The sequence below is a fragment of the Mustelus asterias genome, chromosome 4 (genome assembly GCF_964213995.1).
Source record: "Mustelus asterias chromosome 4, sMusAst1.hap1.1, whole genome shotgun sequence".
Taxonomy (NCBI): Eukaryota; Metazoa; Chordata; class Chondrichthyes; order Carcharhiniformes; family Triakidae; genus Mustelus; species Mustelus asterias.
Genome location: NC_135804.1, coordinates 152,800,139 through 152,822,800, shown reverse-complemented (window position 1 = coordinate 152,822,800; position 22,662 = coordinate 152,800,139). Strand labels below are relative to the sequence as shown.

The following is a 22,662-nucleotide window of genomic DNA, read 5'->3' as shown; positions in this document are numbered from 1 at the left end:
CCAGCTGTTCTGTCTGGAGACAATACACATCTCTTTAACCTGTGTTTAATGTTCCCTCCAACCACATTATCTGTACCTTTTAAGACCTGGCTGGCTGTAGAGATTTGCATTCTAATTAGTATTCTGGAACTTGATTTCTGTGTCTGTGAACTGTTGGAGAACAGAGACCACTCCATCTGACGAAGGAGCAGCGCTCCGAAAGCTTATGGTATTTACTACCAAATAAACCTGTTGGACTTTAACCTGGTGTTGTGAGACTTCTTACTGTGCTTACCCCAGTCCAACGCCGGCATCTCCACAAGGTGTAATAATAACAGAGTTGTCATGATGGGAGATTTTAATTTCCCAAATATTGATTGGAATCACCCTAGAGTAAGGGATGTAGATGGGGAGGAGTTTGTTAGGTGTGTTCAGGAGGGTTTCTTGACACAGTATGTAGATAAGCCTACAAGAGGAGAGGCTGTACTTGATTTGGTATTGGGAAATGAACCTGGGCAGGTGTCAGATCTCTCAGTGGGAGAGCATTTTGGAGATAGTGATCATTATTCTATCTCCTTTACAATAGCATTGGAGAGAGATAGGATCAGACAAGTTAGAAAAGTGTTTAATTGGAGTAAGGGGAATTATGAGGCTATCAGGCAGGAAATTGGAAGCTTAAATTGGAAAGAGGTTTATTCAGGGAAATGTACGGAGGAAATGTGGCAAATTTTCAGGGAATATTTGTCTGGAGTTCTGCATAGCAACGTTCCAATGAGGCAGGGAAGTTATGGTAGGTTACAGGAACTGTGGTGTACAAAGGCTGTAATGAATCTAGTCAAGAAGAAAAGAAAAGCTTACAAAAGGTTCAGGGAGCTAGGTAATGTTAGAGGTCTTGAAGAGTATACAGCTAATAGGAAGGATCTTAAGAAGGAAATTAGGAGAGCCAGAAAGGGTCATGAGAAGGCCTTGGCAGGCAGGATTAAGGAAAACCCCAAGGCATTCTACAAGTATGTGAAGAGCAAGAGGATAAGACGTGAAAGAATAGGACCTATCAAGTGTGATGTTGGGAAAGTTTGTATGGAACCGGAAGAAATAGCAGAGGTACTTAATGAATACTTTACTTCAGTATTCACTATGGAAAAGGATCTTGGTGGTTGTAGTGCAGACTTGCAGCGGACTGAAAAACTTGAGCATGTAGATATTAAGAAAGAGGATGTGTTGGAGCTTTTGAAAAGCATCAAGTTAGATAAGTCGCCGGGACCGGATGACATGTACTCCAGGCTACTGTGGGAGGCGACGGAGGAGATTGCTGAGCCTCTGGCGATGATCTTTGCATCATCAATGGAGACGGGAGAGGTTCCGGAGGATTGGAGGATTGCGGATGTTGTTCCTTTATTCAAGAAAGGGAGTAGAGATAGCCCTGGAAATTATAGACCAGTGAGTCTAACCTCAGTGGTTGGTAAGTTGATGGAGAAGATCCTGAGAGGCAGGATTTATGAACATTTGGAGAGGTATAATATGATTAAGAATAGTCAGCATGGCTTTGTCAAAGACAGATCATGCCTTACGAGCCTGGTTGAATTTCTTGAGGATGTGACTAAACACATTGATGAAGGAAGTGCAGTAGATGTAGTATATATGGACTTCAGCAAGGCATTTGATAAGGTGCCCCATGCAAGGCTTATTGAGAAAGTGAGGGGGCATGGGATCCAAGGGGACATTGCTTTGTGGATCCAGAACTGGCTTGCCCACAGAAGGCAAAGAGTGGTTATAGATGGGTCATATTCTGCATGGAGGTCGGTCACCAGTGGAGTGCCCCAGGGATCTGTTCTGGGACCCTTACTCTTTGTGATTTTTATAAATGACCTGGATGAGAAAGTGGAGGGCCGGGTTGGTAAGTTTGCTGATGACACAAAGGTTGGAGGTGTTGTGGATAGTGTGGAGGGATGTCAGAAGTTGCAGCGAGACATTGATAGGATGCAAGACTGGGCAGAGAAGTGGCAGATGGAGTTCAACCCAGATAAGTGTGAGGTGGTTCATTTTGGCAGGTCAAATAGGATGGCGGAATATAATATTAATGGTAGGACTCTTGGCAGAGTGGAAGATCAGAAGGATCTTGGGGTCCGAGTTCATAGGGCGCTCAAAGCAGCTGTGCAGGTTGAGGCTGTGGTTAAGAAGGCATATGGTGTACTGGCCTTCATCAATCGAGGGATTGAGTTTAGGAGTCGTGAGATAATGTTGCAGCTATATAGGACCCTGGTCAGACCCCACTTGGAGTACTGTGCTCAGTTCTGGTCGCCTCATTACAGGAAGGATGTGGAAGCCATAGAAAGGGTGCAGAGGAGATTTACAAGGATATTGCCTGGGTTGGGGGGCATGCCTTATGAGGATAGGTTGAGTGAGCTCGGCCTTTTCTCCTTGGAGAGACGAAGGATGAGGGGTGACCTGATAGAGGTGTATAAGATGTTGAGAGGTATTGATCGAGTGGACAGTCAGAGGCTTTTTCCCAGGGCTGAAATGGTTGCCACAAAAGGACACAGGTTTAAGGTGCTGGGGAGTAGGTACAGAGGAGATGTCAGGGGTAGGTTTTTCAGTCAGAGGGTGGTGGGTGCGTGGAATGGGCTGCCAGCAACGGTGGTGGAGGCGGATTCGATAGGGTCTTTTAAGAGACTTTTAGATAAGTACATGGAACTTAGTAAGATAGAGGGTTATAGGTAAGCCTAGTAATCGCTAAGGTAGGGACATGTTCGGCACAACTTTGTGGGCTGAAGGGCCTGTACTGTGCTGTAGTTTTTCTATGTTTCTAATAATTGACTTTTTCACCCTGGGAAAAGTTTCTGACTATCCACTCTGTCCATGCCCCTCATAATCTTGTAAATTTCTATCAGGGCGCCTCTAAACCTTCGTCGTTCCAGTGAGAAAAAACTAAGTTTCTCCAACCTCTCCTCACAGCTAATGCCCTCCATCCTGGTAAATCTTTTCTGTGCCCTCTCCAAAGCCTCCACATCCTTCTGGATGTGGAGGCTTGGACTGTTTCCTCTCAAGCAGGGAAGGCTAAGGGAGGACATGATTGAGGTGTATAAGAATATGAGGGGTATGGACAAGGTGAATAGGAAGCAGCTGTTCCCCTTGGTTGAGGGGTCAATCACGAGGGAGCAAAGTTTTAGAGTATGCGGAAGGAGATTCAGGGGTACTTTAAGGAAACATGGTGAGAATCTGGAATGCACTGCCTGGGTAGTGGAGGCCAGAACCCTTACAACCTTTAAAAAGTATTTGGATGAGCACTTGAAGCATCGTAACATTCAAGGATATGGAACAACTGCTGGAAAATGGGATTAGTGTGACTTTAGTGGTAGCTAATGTGGGTGCAAACTCGATGGGCAAAAGGGCCTTTTCTGCACAGTGTGACAATTACTATGACAGATTGAGTATGGAGACAAACAGTGAGGTTGAATACACTAGAATCAAGGGAATACAGAAAAGCTAACAATACACAATGTAAAGTAACCTTTTATGTACAGCTGCTATACCAAAGGAACCTTCTCTGTATATTGATGGCTATTATTTATCAACGGATTAATGCATGGAGTTTAACCAAATAAAAATGGCTCCTTTAATCTTCGTTAAGTAAATGGAAGAAAAGTTGGACTGGGAAGCAGGGGCTTGGAAGGCAGTGCACGTGAAGTATACATTCCTGGGAAGAACTTTCAGCGCAGGAATTCTTCAGTCTGCCAAGTACTCAGAAGAAATTAAAGTTGGCAGACTAAGATTTAAAGCACTTAATGAGGTTTGGTACTCTGTGGGGGGGTTTAGTGTCGGATGAACGAATAATGCAATGAGGTACAAGAGGTTAGAGTGCAGGACCAGTCAGCATTCCCCCAAGGAAGGGTCACAAAGAGATCTTAAGGCATAACAACATTAAACTGAAGTACCAGCCATTTCACAGACTTCTGATGTGGAGATGCTGGCGTTGGACTGGGGTGAACACAGTAAGAGTTTTAACAACACCAGGTTAAAGTCCAACAGGTTTATTTGGTAGCAAATACCATTAGCGCTCCGAAAGCTAATGGTATTTGCTACCAAATAAACCTGTTGGACTTTAACCTGGTGTTGTTAAAACTCTTACAGACTTCTGAGCCAGAAATAGGTTTACTACTCGTAAGAATGATCACTTTAGTGCCCAATCCAAATTTTCCAGAAGTGATTGTGGTGTGCCATCTCCTTAAACAGCTACAGTCCATGTGGTGAAGGTACATGCACAATGCTGTTAGGTAGGGAGTTTCAGGACTTTGGCCCAGTGATAATGAAGGAACAGTGATATTTTCCCAAGTTTGGACAGTGTATGACTTAAATAGGAGCAGGACTAGAGAATTCAGCCCCTCGAGCCAGCACTGCCATTCAATATGATCATGGCTGATCTCATCTTGGCCTCATCTCTATCTTCCTGCCCACTTCCCATAGCTATTCAGCCCACTACCAATTAAAAACCTATCGATCATCTCCTTAATTTAGTTTAGTGTCCATCTCACTCTGGGTATAGATTTCCACAGATAAATGACCCTTTGGGTGAAGCTATTCTGTTTTAAATCTGCCACCCCTTAGCCTAAAACTATGGTCTCTCATTCCAGAATATTCGAGGACACCCAGATTCCTCTGCACCATAGAAATAAGAAGGGGAAAATCACTTTGATAGGATTGTACTACAGTCCCCAAATAATCAACGGGAAATTGAGGAGCAAATATGTAAGGAGATTACAGATAGCTGCAAGAAAAATAAGGTGGTAATAGTAAAGGATTTTAACTTTCCCAACATTGACTGGGACAGCCATAGTATTAGGAGCTTGAATGGAGAGAAATTTGTTGAGTTTATTCAGGAGGAATTTCTCATTCAGTATGTGGATGGCCCGACTAGAGAGGGGGCAAAACCTGACCTCCTCTTGGGAAATAAGGACAGGCAGGTGACAGAAGTGTTAGGGATGGATCACTTTGGGACCAGTGACCATAATTCCATTAGTTTTAAGATGGCTATGGAGAATGATAGGTCTGGCCCAAAAGTTAAAATTCTAAACTGGGGCAAGGCCAATTTTGATGGTATTAGAAGGAACTTTCAAAAGTTGATTGGGGGAGTCTGTTGGCAGGCAAAGGGGCAGCTGGTAAGTGGGAGGCTTTCAAAAAAGTGTTAACCGGGGTTCAGGGTAAGCATATTCCTTTTAGAGTGAAGGGCAAGGCTGGTAGAAGTAGGGAACTCTGGATGACTCGGGATATTGAGGACCTGTTCGAGAGGAAGAAGAAGGAGGCACATGACATGCAAAGGCAGCTGGGATCAAGTGAATACCTTGAAGAGTATAGGGGGTGTAGGAGTAGAGTTGAGAGAGAAATCAGGAGGGCAAAAAGGGGACATGAGATTGCTTTGGCAGACAAGGCAAAGGAGAATCCAAAGAGCTTCTACAAATACATAAATACAAAAGAATATCTAGGGAGAGAGTAGGGCCTCTTAAGGATCAACAAGGTCATCTATGTGCAGATCCACAAGAGATGGGCGAGATCCTAAATGAATATTTCTCATCAGTATTTACTGTTGAGAAAGGCATGGATGTTAGGGAACTTGGGGAAATAAATAGTAATGTCCTGAGGAATGCACACAGTACAGAGGAGGAGGTGCTGAAAGTCTTAACGCGCATCAAGGTAAATTAATCCCCGGGACCTGAAGAAGTGTATCCCAGGACGTTGTGGGAGGCTAAGGAGGAAATTGCGGATCCCCGAGCAGAGATATTTGAATCATCGACAGTCACAGGTGAGGTGCTTGAAGATTGGAGGGTGGCAAATGTTGTGCCCTTGTTTAAGGAGGACAACAGGGAAAAGCCTGGGAACTACAGGCCGGTTAGCCTAACATCTGTAGTGGATAAGTTGTTACAAGGTATTCTGGGAGACAGGATCTACAGGCGTTTACAGAGGCAAGGATTGATTAGGGAGAGTCAGCATGGCTTTATGAGTGGAAATTCATGACTCACAAATTTGATTGAGTGTTTTGAAGGGATAACCAAGAAGGTAGATGAGGGCAGTGCAGTTGATGTTGTCTACATGGACTTTAGCAAGGCCTTTGACAAGATAGGTTGTTGCATAAGGTTAAATCTCACGGGATCCAGGTGAGGTAGCCAAATGGATACAAAATTGGCTTGACGACAGAAGACAGAGGGTGATTGAAGAGGGTTGTTTTTCAAACTGGAGACCTGTGACCAGCGGTGTGCCTCAGGGATCGGTGCTGGGTCCACTGTTATTTGTCATTTATATCAATGATTTGGATGAGAATATAGGAGGCATGGTTAGTAAGTTTGCAGATGACACCAAGACTGGTGGCATAGTGGACAATGAAGAAGGTTATCTAGGATTGCAACGGGATCTTGATCAATTGGCTAGTGGACTGACGGATGACAGATGGAGCTTCGATAAATGCGAAGTGATGCATTTTGGCAGATCGAACCAGGGCAGGACTTACCCAGTTAATGGTAGAGCGTTGGGGAGAGTTACGGAACAAAGAGATCTAGGGGTACATGTTCATAGCTCCTTGAAAGTGGAGTCAGAGGCGGACTGAGTGGTGAAGACGGCATTCAGCATGCTTAGTTTCATTGGTCAGAACATTGAATACAGGAGTTGGGACATCTTGTTGAAGTTGTACAAGATATTGGTACGGCCACACTTGGAATACTGTGTACAGTTCTGGTCACCCTATTATAGAAAGGATATTATTAAATTAGAAAGAGTGCAGAAGAGATTTACTAGGATTCTACCAGGACTTGATGGTTTGAGTTATAAGGAGAGGCTGGATAGACTGGGACCTTTTTCTCTGGAGCGGAGGAGGCTTAGGGATAATCTTATAGAGGTCTATGAAATAATGAGGGGCATAGATCAGCTAGATAATCAATATCTTTTCCCAAATGTAGGGGAGTCTAAAACTAGAGGGCATAGGTTTAAGGTGAGAGGGGGGAGATACAAAAGTGTCCAGAGGGGCAATTTTTTCACACAGAGGGTGGTGAGTGTCTGGAACAAGCTGCCAGAGGTAGACATAGACATAGAACAGTACAGCACAGAACAGGCCCTTCGGCCCACGATGTTGTGCCCAGCTTTATCTGAAACCAAGATCAAGCTATCCCACTCCCCATCATCCTGGTGTGCTCCATGTGCCTATCCAATAACCATTTAAATGTTCCTAAAGTGTCTGACTCCACTATCACTGCAGGCAGTCCATTCCACACCCCAACCACTCTCTGAGTAAAGAACCTACTTCGGACATCCTTCCTATATCTCCCACCATGAACCCTATAGTTATGCCCCCTTGTAATAGCTCCATCCACCCGAGGAAATAGTCTTTGAACGTTCACTCTATCTATCCCCTTCATCATTTTATAAACCTCTATTAAGTCTCCCCTCAGCCTCCTCCGCTCCAGGGAGAACAGCCCTAGCTCCCTCAACCTTTCCTCATAAGACCTACCCTCCAAACCAGGCAGCATCCTGGTAAATCTCCTTTGCACTCTTTCCAGCGCTTCCACATCCTTCTTATAGTGAGGTGACCAGAACTGCACACAATATTCCAAATGTGGTCTCACCAAGGTCCTGTACAGTTGCAGCATAACCCCACGGCTCTTAAACTCCAACCCCCTGTTAATAAAAGCTAACACACTATAGGCCTTCTTCATAGCTCTATCCACTTGAGTGGCCACCTTCAGAGATCTGTGGATATGGACCCCAAGATGTCTCTGTTCCTCCACAGTCTTCAGAACCCTACCTTTGACCCTGTAATCCACATTTAAATTAGTCCTACCAAAATGAATCACCTCACATTTATCAGGGTTAAACTCCATCTGCCATTTTTCAGCCCAGCTTTGCATCCTATCTATGTCTCTTTGCAGTCTACAACAGCCCTCCACCTCATCACTACTCCAACAATCTTGGTGTCATCAGCAAATTTACTGATCCACCCTTCAGCCCCCTCCTCTAAGTCATTAATAAAAATCACAAATAGCAGAGGACCAAGCACTGATCCCTGTGGCACTCCGCTAGCAACCTGCCTCCAGTCCGAAAATTTTCCATCCACCACCACCCTCTGTCTTCGATCAGATAGCCAGTTACCTATCCAATCAGCAGTAGTAGAGACGGGTACAATTTTGTCTCAAAAAGCATTTAGACAGTTACATGGGTAAGATGGTATAGAGGGATATGGGCCAAATGTGGCAATTGGGACTAGCGTAGTGGTTAAAAAAAAGGACAAGTTGGGCCGAAGGGCCTGTTTCCATGCTGTGAATCTCTATGACTCTATAGCATTTTGAGGTTTCTCTCCATTTAGATAAGTTGCTTTTGTATTCCTCCGACCAAAATGGATAACGTCACATTTATCCACGTTATATTCCATCTGCCACATTTTGGACCACTCACCTAACCTATCCATATTCATTTGTTATTTCATAGAACATAGAACATAGAAAGCCACAGCACAAACAGGCCCTTCGGCCCACAAGTTGCGCTGATCATATCCCTACCTCTAGGCCTATCTATAGCCCTCAATCCCATTAAATCCCATGTACTCATCCAGAAGTCTCTTAAAAGACCCCAACAAGTTTGCCTCCACCACCACCGACGTCAGCCGATTCCACTCACCCACCACCCTCTGAGTGAAAAACTTACCCCTGACATCTCCTCTGTACCTACCCCCCAGCACCTTAAACCTGTGTCCTCTCGTAACAACCATTTCAGCCCTTGGAAATAGCCTCTGAGAGTCTACCCTATCCAGACCTCTCAACATCTTGTAAACCTCTATCAGGTCACCTCTCATCCTTCGTCTCTCCAGGGAGAAGAGACCAAGCTCCCTCAACCTATCCTCATAAGGCATGCCCCCCAATCCAGGCAACATCCTTGTAAATCTCCTCTGCACCCTTTCAATGGCTTCAACATCTTTCCTGTAATGAGGTGACCAGAACTGCGCGCAGTACTCCAAGTGGGGTCTAACCAGGGTCCTATAAAGCTGCAGCATTATCTCCCGACTCCTAAACTCAATCCCTCGATTAATGAAGGCTAGTACGCTGTACGCCTTCTTGACCGCATCCTCCACCTGCGAGGCCGATTTAAGAGTCCTATGGACCCAGACCCCAAGGTCCTTCTGATCCTCTACACTGCTAAGAATGGTACCCTTCATATTATACTGCTGCTTCATCCCATTGGATCTGCCAAAATGGATCACTACACACTTATCCGGGTTGAAGTCCATCTGCCACTTCTCCGCCCAGTCTTGCATTCTATCTATGTCTCGCTGCAACTTCTGACATCCCTCCAAACTATCCACAACACCACCTACCTTGGTGTCGTCAGCAAACTTACCAACCCATCCCTCCACTTCCTCATCCAGGTCATTTATGAAAATGACAAACAGCAAGGGTCCCAGAACAGATCCCTGGGGCACTCCACTGGTCACTGACCTCCATGCAGAGAAAGACCCCTCCACAGCCACTCTCTGCCTTCTGCAGGCAAGCCAGTTCTGGATCCACAAGGCAACAGCCCCTTGGATCCCATGCCCTCTCACTTTCTCAAGAAGTCTTGCATGGGGGACCTTATCGAACGCCTTGCTGAAGTCCATATAGACCACATCCACCGCTCTTCCTTTGTCAATGTGTTTGGTCACATTTCCTCATTGCAACTTGCTTTCCCACCTATTTTAGTGTCAACTGCAAACTTGGCTATCGTACATTATATCCCTGAATCCAAGTCGTTAATATAAATTGCAAATAGTCGGGGCTGAGGAGCGAACTGTGTGGCACCCCACTAGTTACGTCTTGCCACCAGAAAAAGACCCACTTATCTCCACTCTGTGTTTTCTGTTGGTTAGCCAGTCCTCTATCCAAGCTATTACTTTCAACCCCATGGGATCTTGCCTTGTGTATTAATCTTTTGTGTGGCACCAGATTTTCACAGTAACTTCATTGCAGTGTTAATGTAAGCCTATTTGTGACATTAATAAATAAACTTTGAAAACTTTGAAATGTCTTCTGGAAGTCCAGATACACTACATCTACAGAACTCTGTTATCCACTTGTCTTGTAAACATCTTCAAAGAACTCCAGCAAATTAATCAAACACGATTTACCCTTCATAAAACCATGCTAACTCTGGTGGATTGTGTTTTGACTGTCCAAATGTCCCATTACTACATCCTTAACAATGGATTTCAACAGTTTCCCAACAACAGATGTTGAATAAACTGGTCTAGTTTCCTACTTTTTGCCTTTCTTTGTTTGAGAACCGGTGTGTTACAATAGCCTTTTTCCAATTAACTGGAACCTTTCTAGAATCCAGGAAATCTTAGAAACATAGAAACATACATAGAAAATAGAAGCAGGAGTAGGCCATTCGGCCCTTCATTCCAGCTGCACCATTCATTTTGATCATGGCCGATCCCACCTTCCCCACCATGTCCCTTTAGCCCCAACAACTATATCTAATTCCTTCTTCAAATCAGACAACGTTTTGGCCTCAACTACTCTCTGTGGTAGTGAATTCCAACATTCTCATGGATCAACCATGATCATAATGAAAAGTAGAGCAGGCTCGACAGGCCGAATGGCCTACTCCTGCTTCTATTTTCTATGTATGTTCCTGTTTCTAAAATTCCCTGAATTTCTCCTCACCTCTGTTCTAAAAGGTTTACCCCTTATCCTCAAACTATGACCCCTGGTTCTGGACTCCCCCACCATTGGGAATATTCTTTCTGAATCTACCCTGTCTAATCCTGTTAGAATTTTATAAGTTTCTATGAGATCCCCTCTCACTCTTCTAAACTCCAGAAAATATAATCCTAACCGATTTAGTCTCTCCTCATATGACAGACCTGCCATCCCAGGAATCAACCTGGTAAACTTTCGCTGTACTCCATCTATAGCAAGGACATCCTTCCTCAGATAAGGACACCAAAAGTGCACACAAAAGTCCAGATGTGGCCTCACCAACACCCTACAGAATTGCAGCAAAACATCCCTATCCCTATACTCAAATCCTCTCGCTATGAAGAACAACATATCATTTGCCATAGAACTGAGGTGAGGAAAAATAAGAGTGGTCAATCTGTGGAATTCGCTACTCCAGAAAGTAATTGAAGTCAAAATGTTTTGTGATTTCAAGAAGAAATTAGATATAGCTCTTGGGGCTAAAGTGATCAAGGGATTTATGGGGGGGCGGGGGTGGGGGGAATTGGGATATTTAATTTGATAATCAGTCATGATCAAAATGAATGGCGGAGCAGGCTCGAAGGGCCTAATTAATGGCCTACTCCTACTTCTATTTTTTATATTTCTATATTTCTGAAAGGATTGGTCAATTATCTAGAGAGAATAAATTCAGATGGCTTTGGGAAAAGACAAGGTACCAGGTGAGTTGCTTTGGCTGTGAACTGGTATGACATGTTGACCAAAATGGTCTTCTTCTGTGGCATAACCGTTCTATGATTCTATGTGTAATTTAATAGCATATCTTATCAGTTGAGGGTTGATAATGTACTGAATGAGACTCAGTTGTCTTTAACAAATGGCTGGCTCGTAAATACCGTATTCAGCATTTCTTTTGGATACATGTTTGCTCATTAGACATCAGGGCCCTCTAGCTTGATGTGATTACTGTTGCATCTAAACTCAGCCACTTACCAATCTGTCGAGACTTGTGCCAGCTGCTGTTGTCGGACGCTCCTCAGGACTATAGGGTCTGAAGCGAGCATTAAACCCATCAGAGACTGAGCGACCTGAGCGGCTCGCTGACCGAGGCTTCGGTTTGCCACAACCTTGAAATGCCTAGTGGGAAATAAAATGAGCAATCCATCAGATACATTATGATATCATATATATTAATTTGGCCTGTCCATCTTTAGGAGTGGGTTTCTAAACTTTAAAAATAAAGTTCATCCTTCATACACAGTGTAAGGTCAGTGCCCAAAGTGGTAAACCACGATGTTGGGACAAGGCCAACAGTTCAGTTGAAAGTAACTTCTCTAAAGCCAGAGGTTAGCTCAGGTTTGATACTGATCCAGGAGGTCCGAAGCTATGTTATGTGCAAAACAAGGATCAAAATCAAACTATGCCAGTGTGTTAAGAATTACATGGTGAATGTGGTGAGCGTTCAATATGTTCATGAACCTACTTTCGTGTCAGGAAGAGCATCTGAATAAAACAAACTACACAGCATTTCACAATAGGGAGAGGGTGGTTACCCATGGTCCAAAGTTAGAACATTAGTATTGTCATGGATCTGCCTAGAAACAGCAGGAACAAGAATTTAACAAGGAATGATAATATCTCGTGCCCAGCAACAGGTAAAAACCTGCCTAATGACAGCAATAGCCAGGAATGAGGAGATGCGACCTCTCCCAGCAACAAGATTAGCAGACAGAATCAGGTGTAAATAGCTCTATCGTCTGGAAACAGCTTACCGAGATGACTGAGAGATCTGGTAGTTGCAGTGCAGACATGCAGTGGACTGAGAAGATTGAGCATGTGGACGTTAAAAAAGAGGATGTGTTGGAGCTTTTGAAAAGCATCAAGTTAGATAAATCGCTGGGACCGGATGGGTTTTCCCCCTGGTTACTGTGGGAGGCGAGGGAAGAGAATGCTGAGCCTCTGGCGATGGTCTTTGCGTCATCAATGGAGACGGGAGAGGTTCCGGAGGATTGCGGATGAGGTTCCGTTATTCAAGAAAGGGAAAAGAGATAGCCCGGGAAATTATAGACCAGTGAGTCTAACCTCAGTGGTTGGTAAGTTGATGGAGAAGATCCTGAGAGGCAGGATTTATGAACATCTGGAGAGGAATAGTATGACCAGAAATAGCCAGCACGGTTTTGTCCAAGGCAGATCATGCCTTACGAGCCGAATTGAATTTTTTGAAGAGGTAACTAGACACATAGACGAGGGAAGAGCGGTGGATGTAATTTATATGGATTTCAGCAAGGCGTTTGATAAGGTGCCCCATGCAAGGCTTATTGAGAAAGTGAAGGGGCATGGGATACAAGGGGACATTGCCTTGTGGATTCAGAACTGGCTTGACCACAGAAGGCAAAGAGTGGTTATAGATGGGTCTTTTTCAGCATGGAGGTCGGTCACCAGTGGAGTGCCCCAGGGATCTGTTCTGGGACCCTTGCTCTTTGTGATTTCTATAAATGACCTGGATGAGGAAGTGGAAGGATGGGTTGGCAAGTTTGCTGATGGCGCAAAGGTTGGTGGTGTTGTAGATAGTGTAGAGGGATGTCAGCAGTTGCAACGAGACATAGATAAGATGCAAGACTGGGCGGAGAAGTGACAGATGGACTTCAACCCAGATAAGTGTGTGGTGGTTCATTTTGGCAGGTCGAGTAGGATGAAAGAATATAATATTAAGGGTAAGACGCTTGGCAGTGTGGAAGATCAGAAGGATCTTGGGGTCCGAGTTCATAGGACGCTCAAAGCAGCGTCGCAGGTAGAGGCTGTGGTTAAGAAGGCGTATGGAATACTGGCCTTCATCAATAGAGGAATTGAATTTAGAAATCAGGAGATAATGCTGCAGCTGTATAGGACCCTGGTCACACACCACCTGGAGTACTGTGCCCAGTCTGGTCGCCTCATTACAGAAAGGATGTGGAAGCCATTGAAAGGGTGCAGAGGAGATTTACAAGGATGTTGCCTGGATTAGGTGGCATGCCTTATGAGGATAGGTTGTGAGAGCGTGGTCTTTTCTCCTTGGAGAAGCAAAGGATGAGAGGTGACCTGATAGAGGTGTATAAGATGTTGAGAGGTATTGATAGAGTGGATTCTCAGAGGCTTTTACCCAGGGCTGAAATGGTTGCCACAAGAGATCACAGGTTTAGGGTGCTGGGGAGTAGGTACAGAGGAGATGCTAGGGGTAAGTTTTTCACTCAGAGGGTGCTGGGTGCGTGGAATCGGCTGCCGGTAGTGGTGGTGGAGGCGGATTCGATATGGTCTTTTAAGAGACTTTTGGATAAGTTCATGGAAGTTAGTAAGATAGAGGGTTATAGGTAAGCCTAGTAGGTAGGGACATGTTCGGCGCAACTTGACAGTGGAGTGCCCCAGGGATCTGTTCTGGGACCCTTTCTCTTTGTGATTTTTATAAATGACCTGGATGAGGAAGTGGAAGGATGAGTTGGCAAGTTTGCTGATGACACAAAGGTTGGTGGTGTTGTGGATAGTGTAGAGGGATGTCAGCAGTTGCAACGAGACATAGATAAGAACAAAGAACAATACAACACAGGACGAGGCCCTTCGGCCCTCCAGGCCTGCGCCGCTCATGTGCCCACTCGACCATTCTTTTGTATCCCTCTATTCCCAGTCTGTTCATGTGGTTATCTAGATAAGTCTTAAACGATCCCAGCGTGTCCGCCTCAATCACCTTGCTTGGCAGTGCATTCCAGGCCCCCACCACCCTCTGTGTAAAATACGTCCCCCTGACATCTGTGTTGAACCTTGCCCCCCTCACCTTGAACCCGTGACCCCTTGTGTTCGTCACCTCCGAGCTGGGAAAAAGCTTCCCACTGTTCACTCTATCTATGCCCTTCATAATTTTATACACCTCTATCAGGTCGCCCCTCATCCTCCGTCTTTCCAGGGAGAACAACCCCAGTTTACCTCATTTCTCCTCATAGCTAAGACCCTCCATACCAGATAACATCCTGGTAAACCTTTTCTGCACTCTCTCCAAAGCCTCCATGTCCTTCTGGTAGTGTGGCGACCAGAACTGGACACAGTATTCCAAATGTGGCCCAACCATCGTTCTATACAGCTGCAACATCATATGCCAACTTTTATATTCTATGCCCCGTCCAATAAAGGCAAGCATGCCATATGCCGCCTTCACCACTCTCTCCACCTGTGCTGCCACCTTTAAGGATGTACACCCAGGTCCCTCTGTGTGTCTATACTCCTGATGGTTCTGCCATTTATTGTATAGCTCCCCCTTACATTAGATCTACCGAAATGCATCACTTCGCATTTATCTGGATTAAATTCCATCTGCCATTTCTCCGCCCAATGTTCCAGCCTATCTATATCCTGCTGTATTCTCTGACAATGTTCATCACTATCCGCTACTCGAGCAATCTTCGTGTCGTCCGCAAACTTGCTGATCACACCAGCTACATCTTCCTCCAAGTCATTTATATATATCACAAACAGCAGAGGTCCCAGTACAGAGCCCTGCGGAACACCACTAGTCACAGACCTCCAACCGGAAAAAGACCCCTCCACTGTTACCCTCTGTCTTCTATGGCTAAGATGTGGAGATGCCGGCATTGGACTGGGGTAAACACAGTAAGAAGTTGAACAACACCAGGTTAAAGTCCAACAGGTTTATTTGGTAGCAAAAGCCACACAAGCTTTCGGAGCTGCAAGCCCCTTCTTCAGGTGAGTGGGAATTCTGTTCACAAACAGAGCATATAAAGACACAAACTCAATTTACATGAATAATGGTTGGAATGCGAATACTTACAACTAATCAAGTCTTTAAGAAACAAAACAGCATGAGTGGAGAGAGCATCAAGACAGGCTAAAAAGATGTGTATTGTCTCCAGACAAGACAGCCAGTGAAACTCTGTGGGGGTTACAAATAGTGGGACATGAACCCAATATCCCGGTTGAGGCCGTCCTCGTGTGTGCGGAACTTGGCTATCAGTTTCTGCTCAGCGACTCTGCGCCGTCGTGTGTCGCGAAGGCCGCCTTGGAGAACGCTTACCCGAATATCAGAGGCCGAATGCCCGTGACCGCTGAAGTGCTCCCCAACAGGAAGAGAACAGTCTTGCCTGGTGATTGTCGAGCGGTGTTCATTCATCCGTTGTCGCAGCGTCTGCATAGTTTCCCCAATGTACCATGCCTCGGGACATCCTTTCTTGCAGCATATCAGGTAGACAACGTTGGCCGAGTTGCAAGAGTATGTACCGTGTACCTGGTGGATGGTGTTCTCACGTGAGATGATGGCATCTGTGTCGATGATCCGGCACGTGTTGCAGAGGTTGCTGTGGCAGGGTTGTGTGGTGTCATGGTCACTGTTCTCCTGAAGGCTGGGTAGTTTGCTGCGGACAATGGTCTGTTTGAGGTTGTGCGGTTGTTTGAAGGCAAGAAGTGGGGATGGCCTTGGCGAGGTGTTCGTCTTTATCAATGACATGTTGAAGGCTCCGGAGGAGATGCCGTAGCTTCTCCGCTCCGGGGAAGTACTGGACAACGAAGGGTACTCTGTCCACTGTGTCCCGTGTTTGTCTTCTGAGGAGGTCGGTGCGGTTTTTCGCTGTGGCGCGTTGGAACTGTTGATCAATGAGTCGAGCGCCATATCCTGTTCTTATGAGGGCATCTTTCAGCGTCTGGAGGTGTCTGTTGCGATCCTCCTCATCCGAGCAGATCCTGTGTATTCGGAGGGCTTGTCCGTCGGGGATGGCTTCTTTAACGTGTTTAGGGTGGAAGCTGGAGAAGTGGAGCATCGTGAGGTTATCCGTGGGCTTGCGGTACAGTGAGGTGCTGAGGTGACCGTCCTTAATGGAGATGCGTGTGTCCAAGAATGCAACCGATTCCGGAGAGTAGTCTATGGTGAGTCTGATGGTGGGATGGAACTTGTTGATGTCATCATAGAGTTGTTTCAGTGATTGTTCACCATGAGTCCAAAGGAAGAAAATGTCATGGATGTATCTAGTGTATAGCATCGGTTGAAGGTCCCGTGCTGTGAAGAAGTCTTGTTCGAACCTGTGCATGAAGATGTTGGCATATTGAGGTGCGAATTTGGTCCCCATGGCTGTTCCGTGTAGATGAAGAACTGGTTGTTGAAGGTGAAGATATTGTGGTCCAGGATGAAGCGGATGAGATGTAAAATTGCATCTGGAAACTGGCAGTTTCCACCATCAGAGTTCTAAGCATAATTCCCCTCCTTTGTCCCTGAGAAGTCTGATTCTTTCCCTAACAACCCCTAACGTAGGTATAAAATGCCTTAGGATTCTCCCTAATCCTGTCTGCCAAGGACATTTCGTGACCCCTTTTTACCCTTCTAAGTCCCTGTTTAAGTTCTTTTCTACTTTCTCTGTATTTCTCCAGTGCTCCATCTGTTTTTAGCTGCCTGGACCTCATGTATGCCTCTTTTTTCTTTTTGATTAGACCCACAATTTCACTGGTTATCCACGGCTCCCGAATCCTACCTTTCCTATCCTTCCTCTTTACAGGCACATGCCTGTCCTGCAGTCCTATCAACTGCTCCTTAAAAGACTCCCACATGCCAGATGTGGATTTACCCTTGAACAGCCTCTCCCAATCAACAGCCCCCAAATCCTGCCTAATCCGGCTGTAGTTAGCCTTCCCCTAATTCAGCACCTTACCCATATGACAACACTCATCTATTTCCATTACTATCCTGAAGCTAACAGAATTGTGGTCACTATTTGCCACATGTTCCCCTACTGCAACTTTGATGGCCTGACCGGGCTCATTCCCCAGTACTAGGTCCAGTATAGCCCCCTCTCTAGTTGGACCATCACCATATTGTTCCAAAGAACCTTCCTGTACGCATTTTATAAATTCTTCCCCGTCCAGGCCCCCAGCCCTAAGCGATTTCCAGTCTATGTGAGGGAAATTAAAGTCTCCCACTACAACAACCCTATTTTTTCTGCACCTGTCCAGAATCTCCTTACATATCCGTTCCTCAACTTCCCGTGGGCTGTTGGGAGGCCTGTAGTATACCCCCAGCATAGTGACTGCGCCGTTCCTGTTTCTGAGCTCCACCCACAGTGACTCGTTACCTGACCCTTCCAAATTGTCCACCCTCTGTACCGCTGTAATATGCTCCCTAACCAGCATTGCTACTCCCCCACCTCTCCTCACCCCTCCTCTGTCTCGCCTAAAATACTTGTACCCCGGAATATTCAGCTGCCAGTCCTGTCCTTCTTTTAACCAAGTCTCCATCACTGCAACCACACCCAAGTTCCGCACAAGCATTAAGGTTGTAAGCTCATCTGTCTTGCCCGTAACGCTCCTTGCATTGAAGCAGATGCACACCAGACCTCCAGGCCCACTGAGGTCACCCTCCCCCAGAATGCCCTTCCTCTTAGATAGCCTTGTCTTGGCCCCAACCTCGTCCCCAGCCTCTGTGCTTATTGACCTATTGTTCTGATCCCCACCCCCCTGCCACATTAGTTTAAACCCACCCGAACCACACTAGCAAAACTCCCAGCTAGGATATTCGTACCCCTTCAGTTTAGGTGCAACCCGTCCTTCTCGTACAGGTGCCATCCTCTCTTGAAGACTTCCCAGTGATCTATGAATTCTAAACCCTCCCTCCTGCACCAGTCCTTTAGCCACGCGTTCAGCTGTGCAGTCTCCCTGTTCCTAGCCTCACTAGCTTGTGGCACTGGGAGTAGTCCAGAGATCGCTACCCTAGAGGCCCTGCTTTTTAGCTCCTTCCCAACTCCCTGAATTGCTCTCTCAGGACCTCCCTGCTCTTTCGGCCTACGTCATTTGCACCAATGTGGACAATGACGTCTGTCTGTTTACCGGTATTTTTTAGGATGCTTCCTATCCGCTCAGAGACATCCAGGACCCCGGCACCAGGGAGGCAGACTACCATCCTGTAGTCTCGTTCATGCCCACAGAACCGCCTGTCTGTGCCTCTAACCATTTCATCCCCCACTACTATTGCCCTCCTGGTTCCCCTCTTTCCCTTCTGAGCCACAGAGCCCGATTCCATGCCAGTGACCTGGTCATCGTGGCTTACCTCTGGAGGGTCATCCCCCCTCCCCCCACAGTATCCAAAATGGTATACTTATTTTGGAGGGGGACAACCACAGGGGATCCCATCACTGACATCTCTCTCCCCTCCTCTCTCCCGTCTGACACCCATCCCTTACTGTTAAGGGGGACAACCACCGGGGTACTCTCTGGTACGTGACCTTTACCCTTCTTCTTTATCCTTTTTCTAAATGGAGGTCGGTCACCAGTGGAGTGCCCCAGGGATCTGTTCTGGGACCCTTGCTGTTTGTCATTTTCATAAATGACCTGGATGAGGAAGTGGAGGGATGGGTTGGTAAGTTTGCCGACGACACAAAGGTTGGTGGGGTTGTGGATAGTCTGGAGGGATGTCAGAAGTTACAGAGGGACATAGATAGGATGCAAGACTGGGAGGACAAGTGGCAGATGGACTTCAACCCAGATAAATGCGTAGTGGTCCATTTTGGCAGGTCAAATGGGATGAAGGAGTACAATATAAAGGGAAAGACTTTTAGTACGGTAGAGGATCAGAAGGACCTTGGGGTCCGGGTCCATAGGACTCTAAAATCGGCCCCGCAGGTGGAAGAGGTGGTTAAGAAGGCGTATGGTGTGCTGGCCTTTATCAATCGAGGGATTGAGTTTAGGAGTCCGGGGATAATGATGCAGCTCTATAAGACCCACGTCAGACCCCACTTGGAGTACTGTGCTCAGTTCTGGTCGCCTCATTACAGGAAGGATGTGGAAAAGATTGAAAGGGTGCAGAGGCGATTTACAAGGATGTTGCCTGGATTGAGTGGCATGCCTTATGAGGATAGGCTGAGGGAGCTCGGTCTTTTCTCCGTGGAGAGACGTAGGATGAGAGGAGATCTAATAGAGGTATGTAAGATGTTGAGAGGCATAGATCGGGTGGACTCTGAGGCTTTTTCCCAGGGTGGAAATGGCTGCTATGAGAGGACACAGGTTTAAGGTGCTGGGGTGTAGGTACAGGGGAAATGAACAAAGAACAAAGAACAGTACAGCACAGGAAACAGGCCCTTCGGCCCTCCAAGCCTGTGCCGCTCCTTGGTCCAACTAGACCAATCGTTTGTATCCCTCCATTCCCAGGCTGCTCATGTGACTATCCAGGTAAGTCTTAAACGATGTCAGCGTGCCTGCCTCCACCACCCTACTTGGCAGCACATTCCAGGCCCCCACCACCCTCTGTGTAAAAAACATCCCTCTAATATCTGAGTTATACTTCGCCCCTCTCACCTTGAGCCCGTGAACCCTCGTGAACGTCACTTCTGATCTGGGAAAAAGCTTCCCACCGTTCACCCTATCTATCCCCTTCATAATCTTGTACACCTCTATTAGATCTCCCCTCATTCTCCGTCTTTCCAGCGAGAACAACCCCAGTCTACCCAATCTCTCCTCATAGCTAAGACCCTCCATACCAGGCAACATCCTGGTAAACCTTCTCTGCACTCTAACGCCTCCACGTCCTTCTGGTAGTGCGGCGACCAGAACTGGACGCAGTACTCCAAATGTGGCCTAACCAGCGTTCTATACAGCTGCATCATCAGACTCCAGCTTTTATACTCTATACCCCGTCCTATAAAGGCAAGCATACCATATGCCTTCTTCACCACCTTCTCCACCTGTGTTGCCACCTTCAAGGATTTGTGGACTTGCACACCTAGGTCCCTCTGTGTTTCTATACTCCTGATGACTCTGCCATTTATTGTATAACTCCTCCCTACATTATTTCTTCCAAAATGCATCACTTCACATTTATCCGGATTAAACTCCATCTGCCACCTCTCCGCCCAATTTTCCAGCCTATCTATATCCTGCTGTATTGCCCGACAATGCTCTTCGCTATCCGCAAGTCCAGCCATCTTCGTGTCATCTGCAAACTTGCTGATTACACCAGTTACACCTTCTTCCAAATCATTTATATATATCACAAATAGCAGAGGTCCCAGTACAGAGCCCTGCGGAACACCACTGGTCACAGACCTCCAGCCGGAAAAAGACCCTTCGACCACTACCCTCTGTCTCCTATGGCCAAGCCAGTTCTCCACCCATCTAGCCACTTCTCCTTATATCCCATGAGCCTTAACCTTCTTAACCAACCTGCCATGTGGGACTTTGTCAAATGCCTTACTGAAATCCATATAGACGACATCCACGGCCCTTCCTTCATCAACCGTTTTTGTCACTTCCTCAAAATACTCCACCAAATTTGTAAGGCATGACCTCCCTCTTACAAAACCATGCTGTCTGTCACTAATGAGATTGTTCCGTTCTAAATGCACATACATCCTGTCTCTAAGAATCCTCTCCAACAACTTCCCTACCACGGACGTCAAGCTCACCGGCCTATAATTTCCTGGGTTATCCCTGCTACCCTTCTTAAACAACGGGACCACATTCGCTATCCTCCAAAATGTTAGGGGGAAGTTTTTCACACACAGGGTGGTGGGCAAGTGAATCGGCTGCCGTCAGTGGTGGTGGAGGCAAACTCAATAGGGTCTTTTAAGAGACTCCTGGATGAGTACATGGGACTTAATAGGATGGAGGGTTATAGGTAGGCCTAAAAGGTAGGGATATGTTCGGCACAACTTGTGGGGCCGAAGAGCCTGTTTTGTGCTGTAGTTTTCTATGTTTCTATGTTTCCTAACCGTAACCCAGGTGCCTTCCTCCCGTGGCCCTGTGTGACGACCTGACTGTAACTTCTATCTATTAACTTCTCATTTTCAGTGGAGTGCCCCAATTAGAAAAAGACCCATCTATACACACTCTCTGCCTCCTTTGGGCAAGCCAGTTCTGGATCCACAGGGCAGCAGCCCCTTGGATCCCATGCCCTCACACTTTTTCGAGAAGCCTTGCATGGGGGACCTTATCGAACGCCTTGCTAAAATCCATATAAACCATATCTACCGCTTCCCCTTCGTCAATGTGTTCAGTCACATTTTCGAAGAATTCCACCAGGCTCGTAAGGCACGATCTGCCTTTGACAAAGCCATGCTGAGTATTCTTGAGCATACTAAACCTCTCTAAATGCTCATAAATCTTGTCCCTCAGGATCTTCTCCATCAGCTTACCAACCACTGAGGTTAGACTCACCGGTCGGTAATTTCCTGGGCTATTCCTATTCCCCTTCTTGAAAATAGGAACCACAATCCATAGGAACCACATCCGCAATCCAATTATACAGTGAATTGTATTCTAAATTTTGATGGTATCAGACAGGAACTTTCAAAAGTTAATTGGGGGACTCTGGGAAGGCAAAGGAACACCTGGTAAGTGGGAAGCTTTCAGAAGTGTGTTAACCAGGGTTCAGGGTAAGCACATTCCTCTTCGAGTGAAGGGCAAGGTGGCAGAAGTAGGGAACCCTGGATGACTCGGGATATTGAGACCCTGGTCAAGAAGAAGGAGGAGGCACATGACATGCATGGGCAGCTGGGATCAAATGAATCTCTTGAAGAGTATAGGGGATGTAGGAGTAGAGTTAAGAGAGAAATCAGGAGGGCAAAAAGGGGATGAGAGATTGTTTTGGCAGATAAGGCAAAGGAGAATCCAAAGAGCTTCTACAAGTACATAAAGGGCAAAAGAGTAACAAGGGAGAGAGTAGGGCCTCTTAAGGGTCAACAAAGTCATCTATGTGCGGATCCCCAAGAGATGGGTGAGATCCTAACTGAATATTTCTCATCAGTATTTACTATTGAGAAAAGCATGGATGTTAGGGAACTTAGGGAAATAAATAGTGATATCTTGAGGAATGTACATATTACAGAGGTGGTGGTTCTGGAAGTCTTAAAGCGCATCAAGCGAAGCATCAGTGAGAACAAATTTGTAGGTCGGGCTAGTGAACTCTATGCCTCTTTGGCAGAGGATTTAGGGACTATGAGACAGTGAAGAAAGCTATATTGGATGTTTATGAGCTGGTACC

The 22,662-nt window shown here is 46.2% G+C and overlaps 1 protein-coding gene across 1 annotated transcript in view; it reads right to left on the bottom strand.

The window, feature by feature from the left end:
• gpc4 (glypican 4) overlaps positions 1-22,662 on the bottom strand; it is a 231,012-nt gene that overhangs the window by 34,697 nt on the left and 173,653 nt on the right. The window contains exon 6 of the mRNA XM_078211991.1: positions 11,661-11,804. Within this exon, the coding sequence (XP_078068117.1) occupies positions 11,661-11,804 (144 nt within the window). The remainder of the gene's footprint in view (positions 1-11,660; positions 11,805-22,662) is intronic.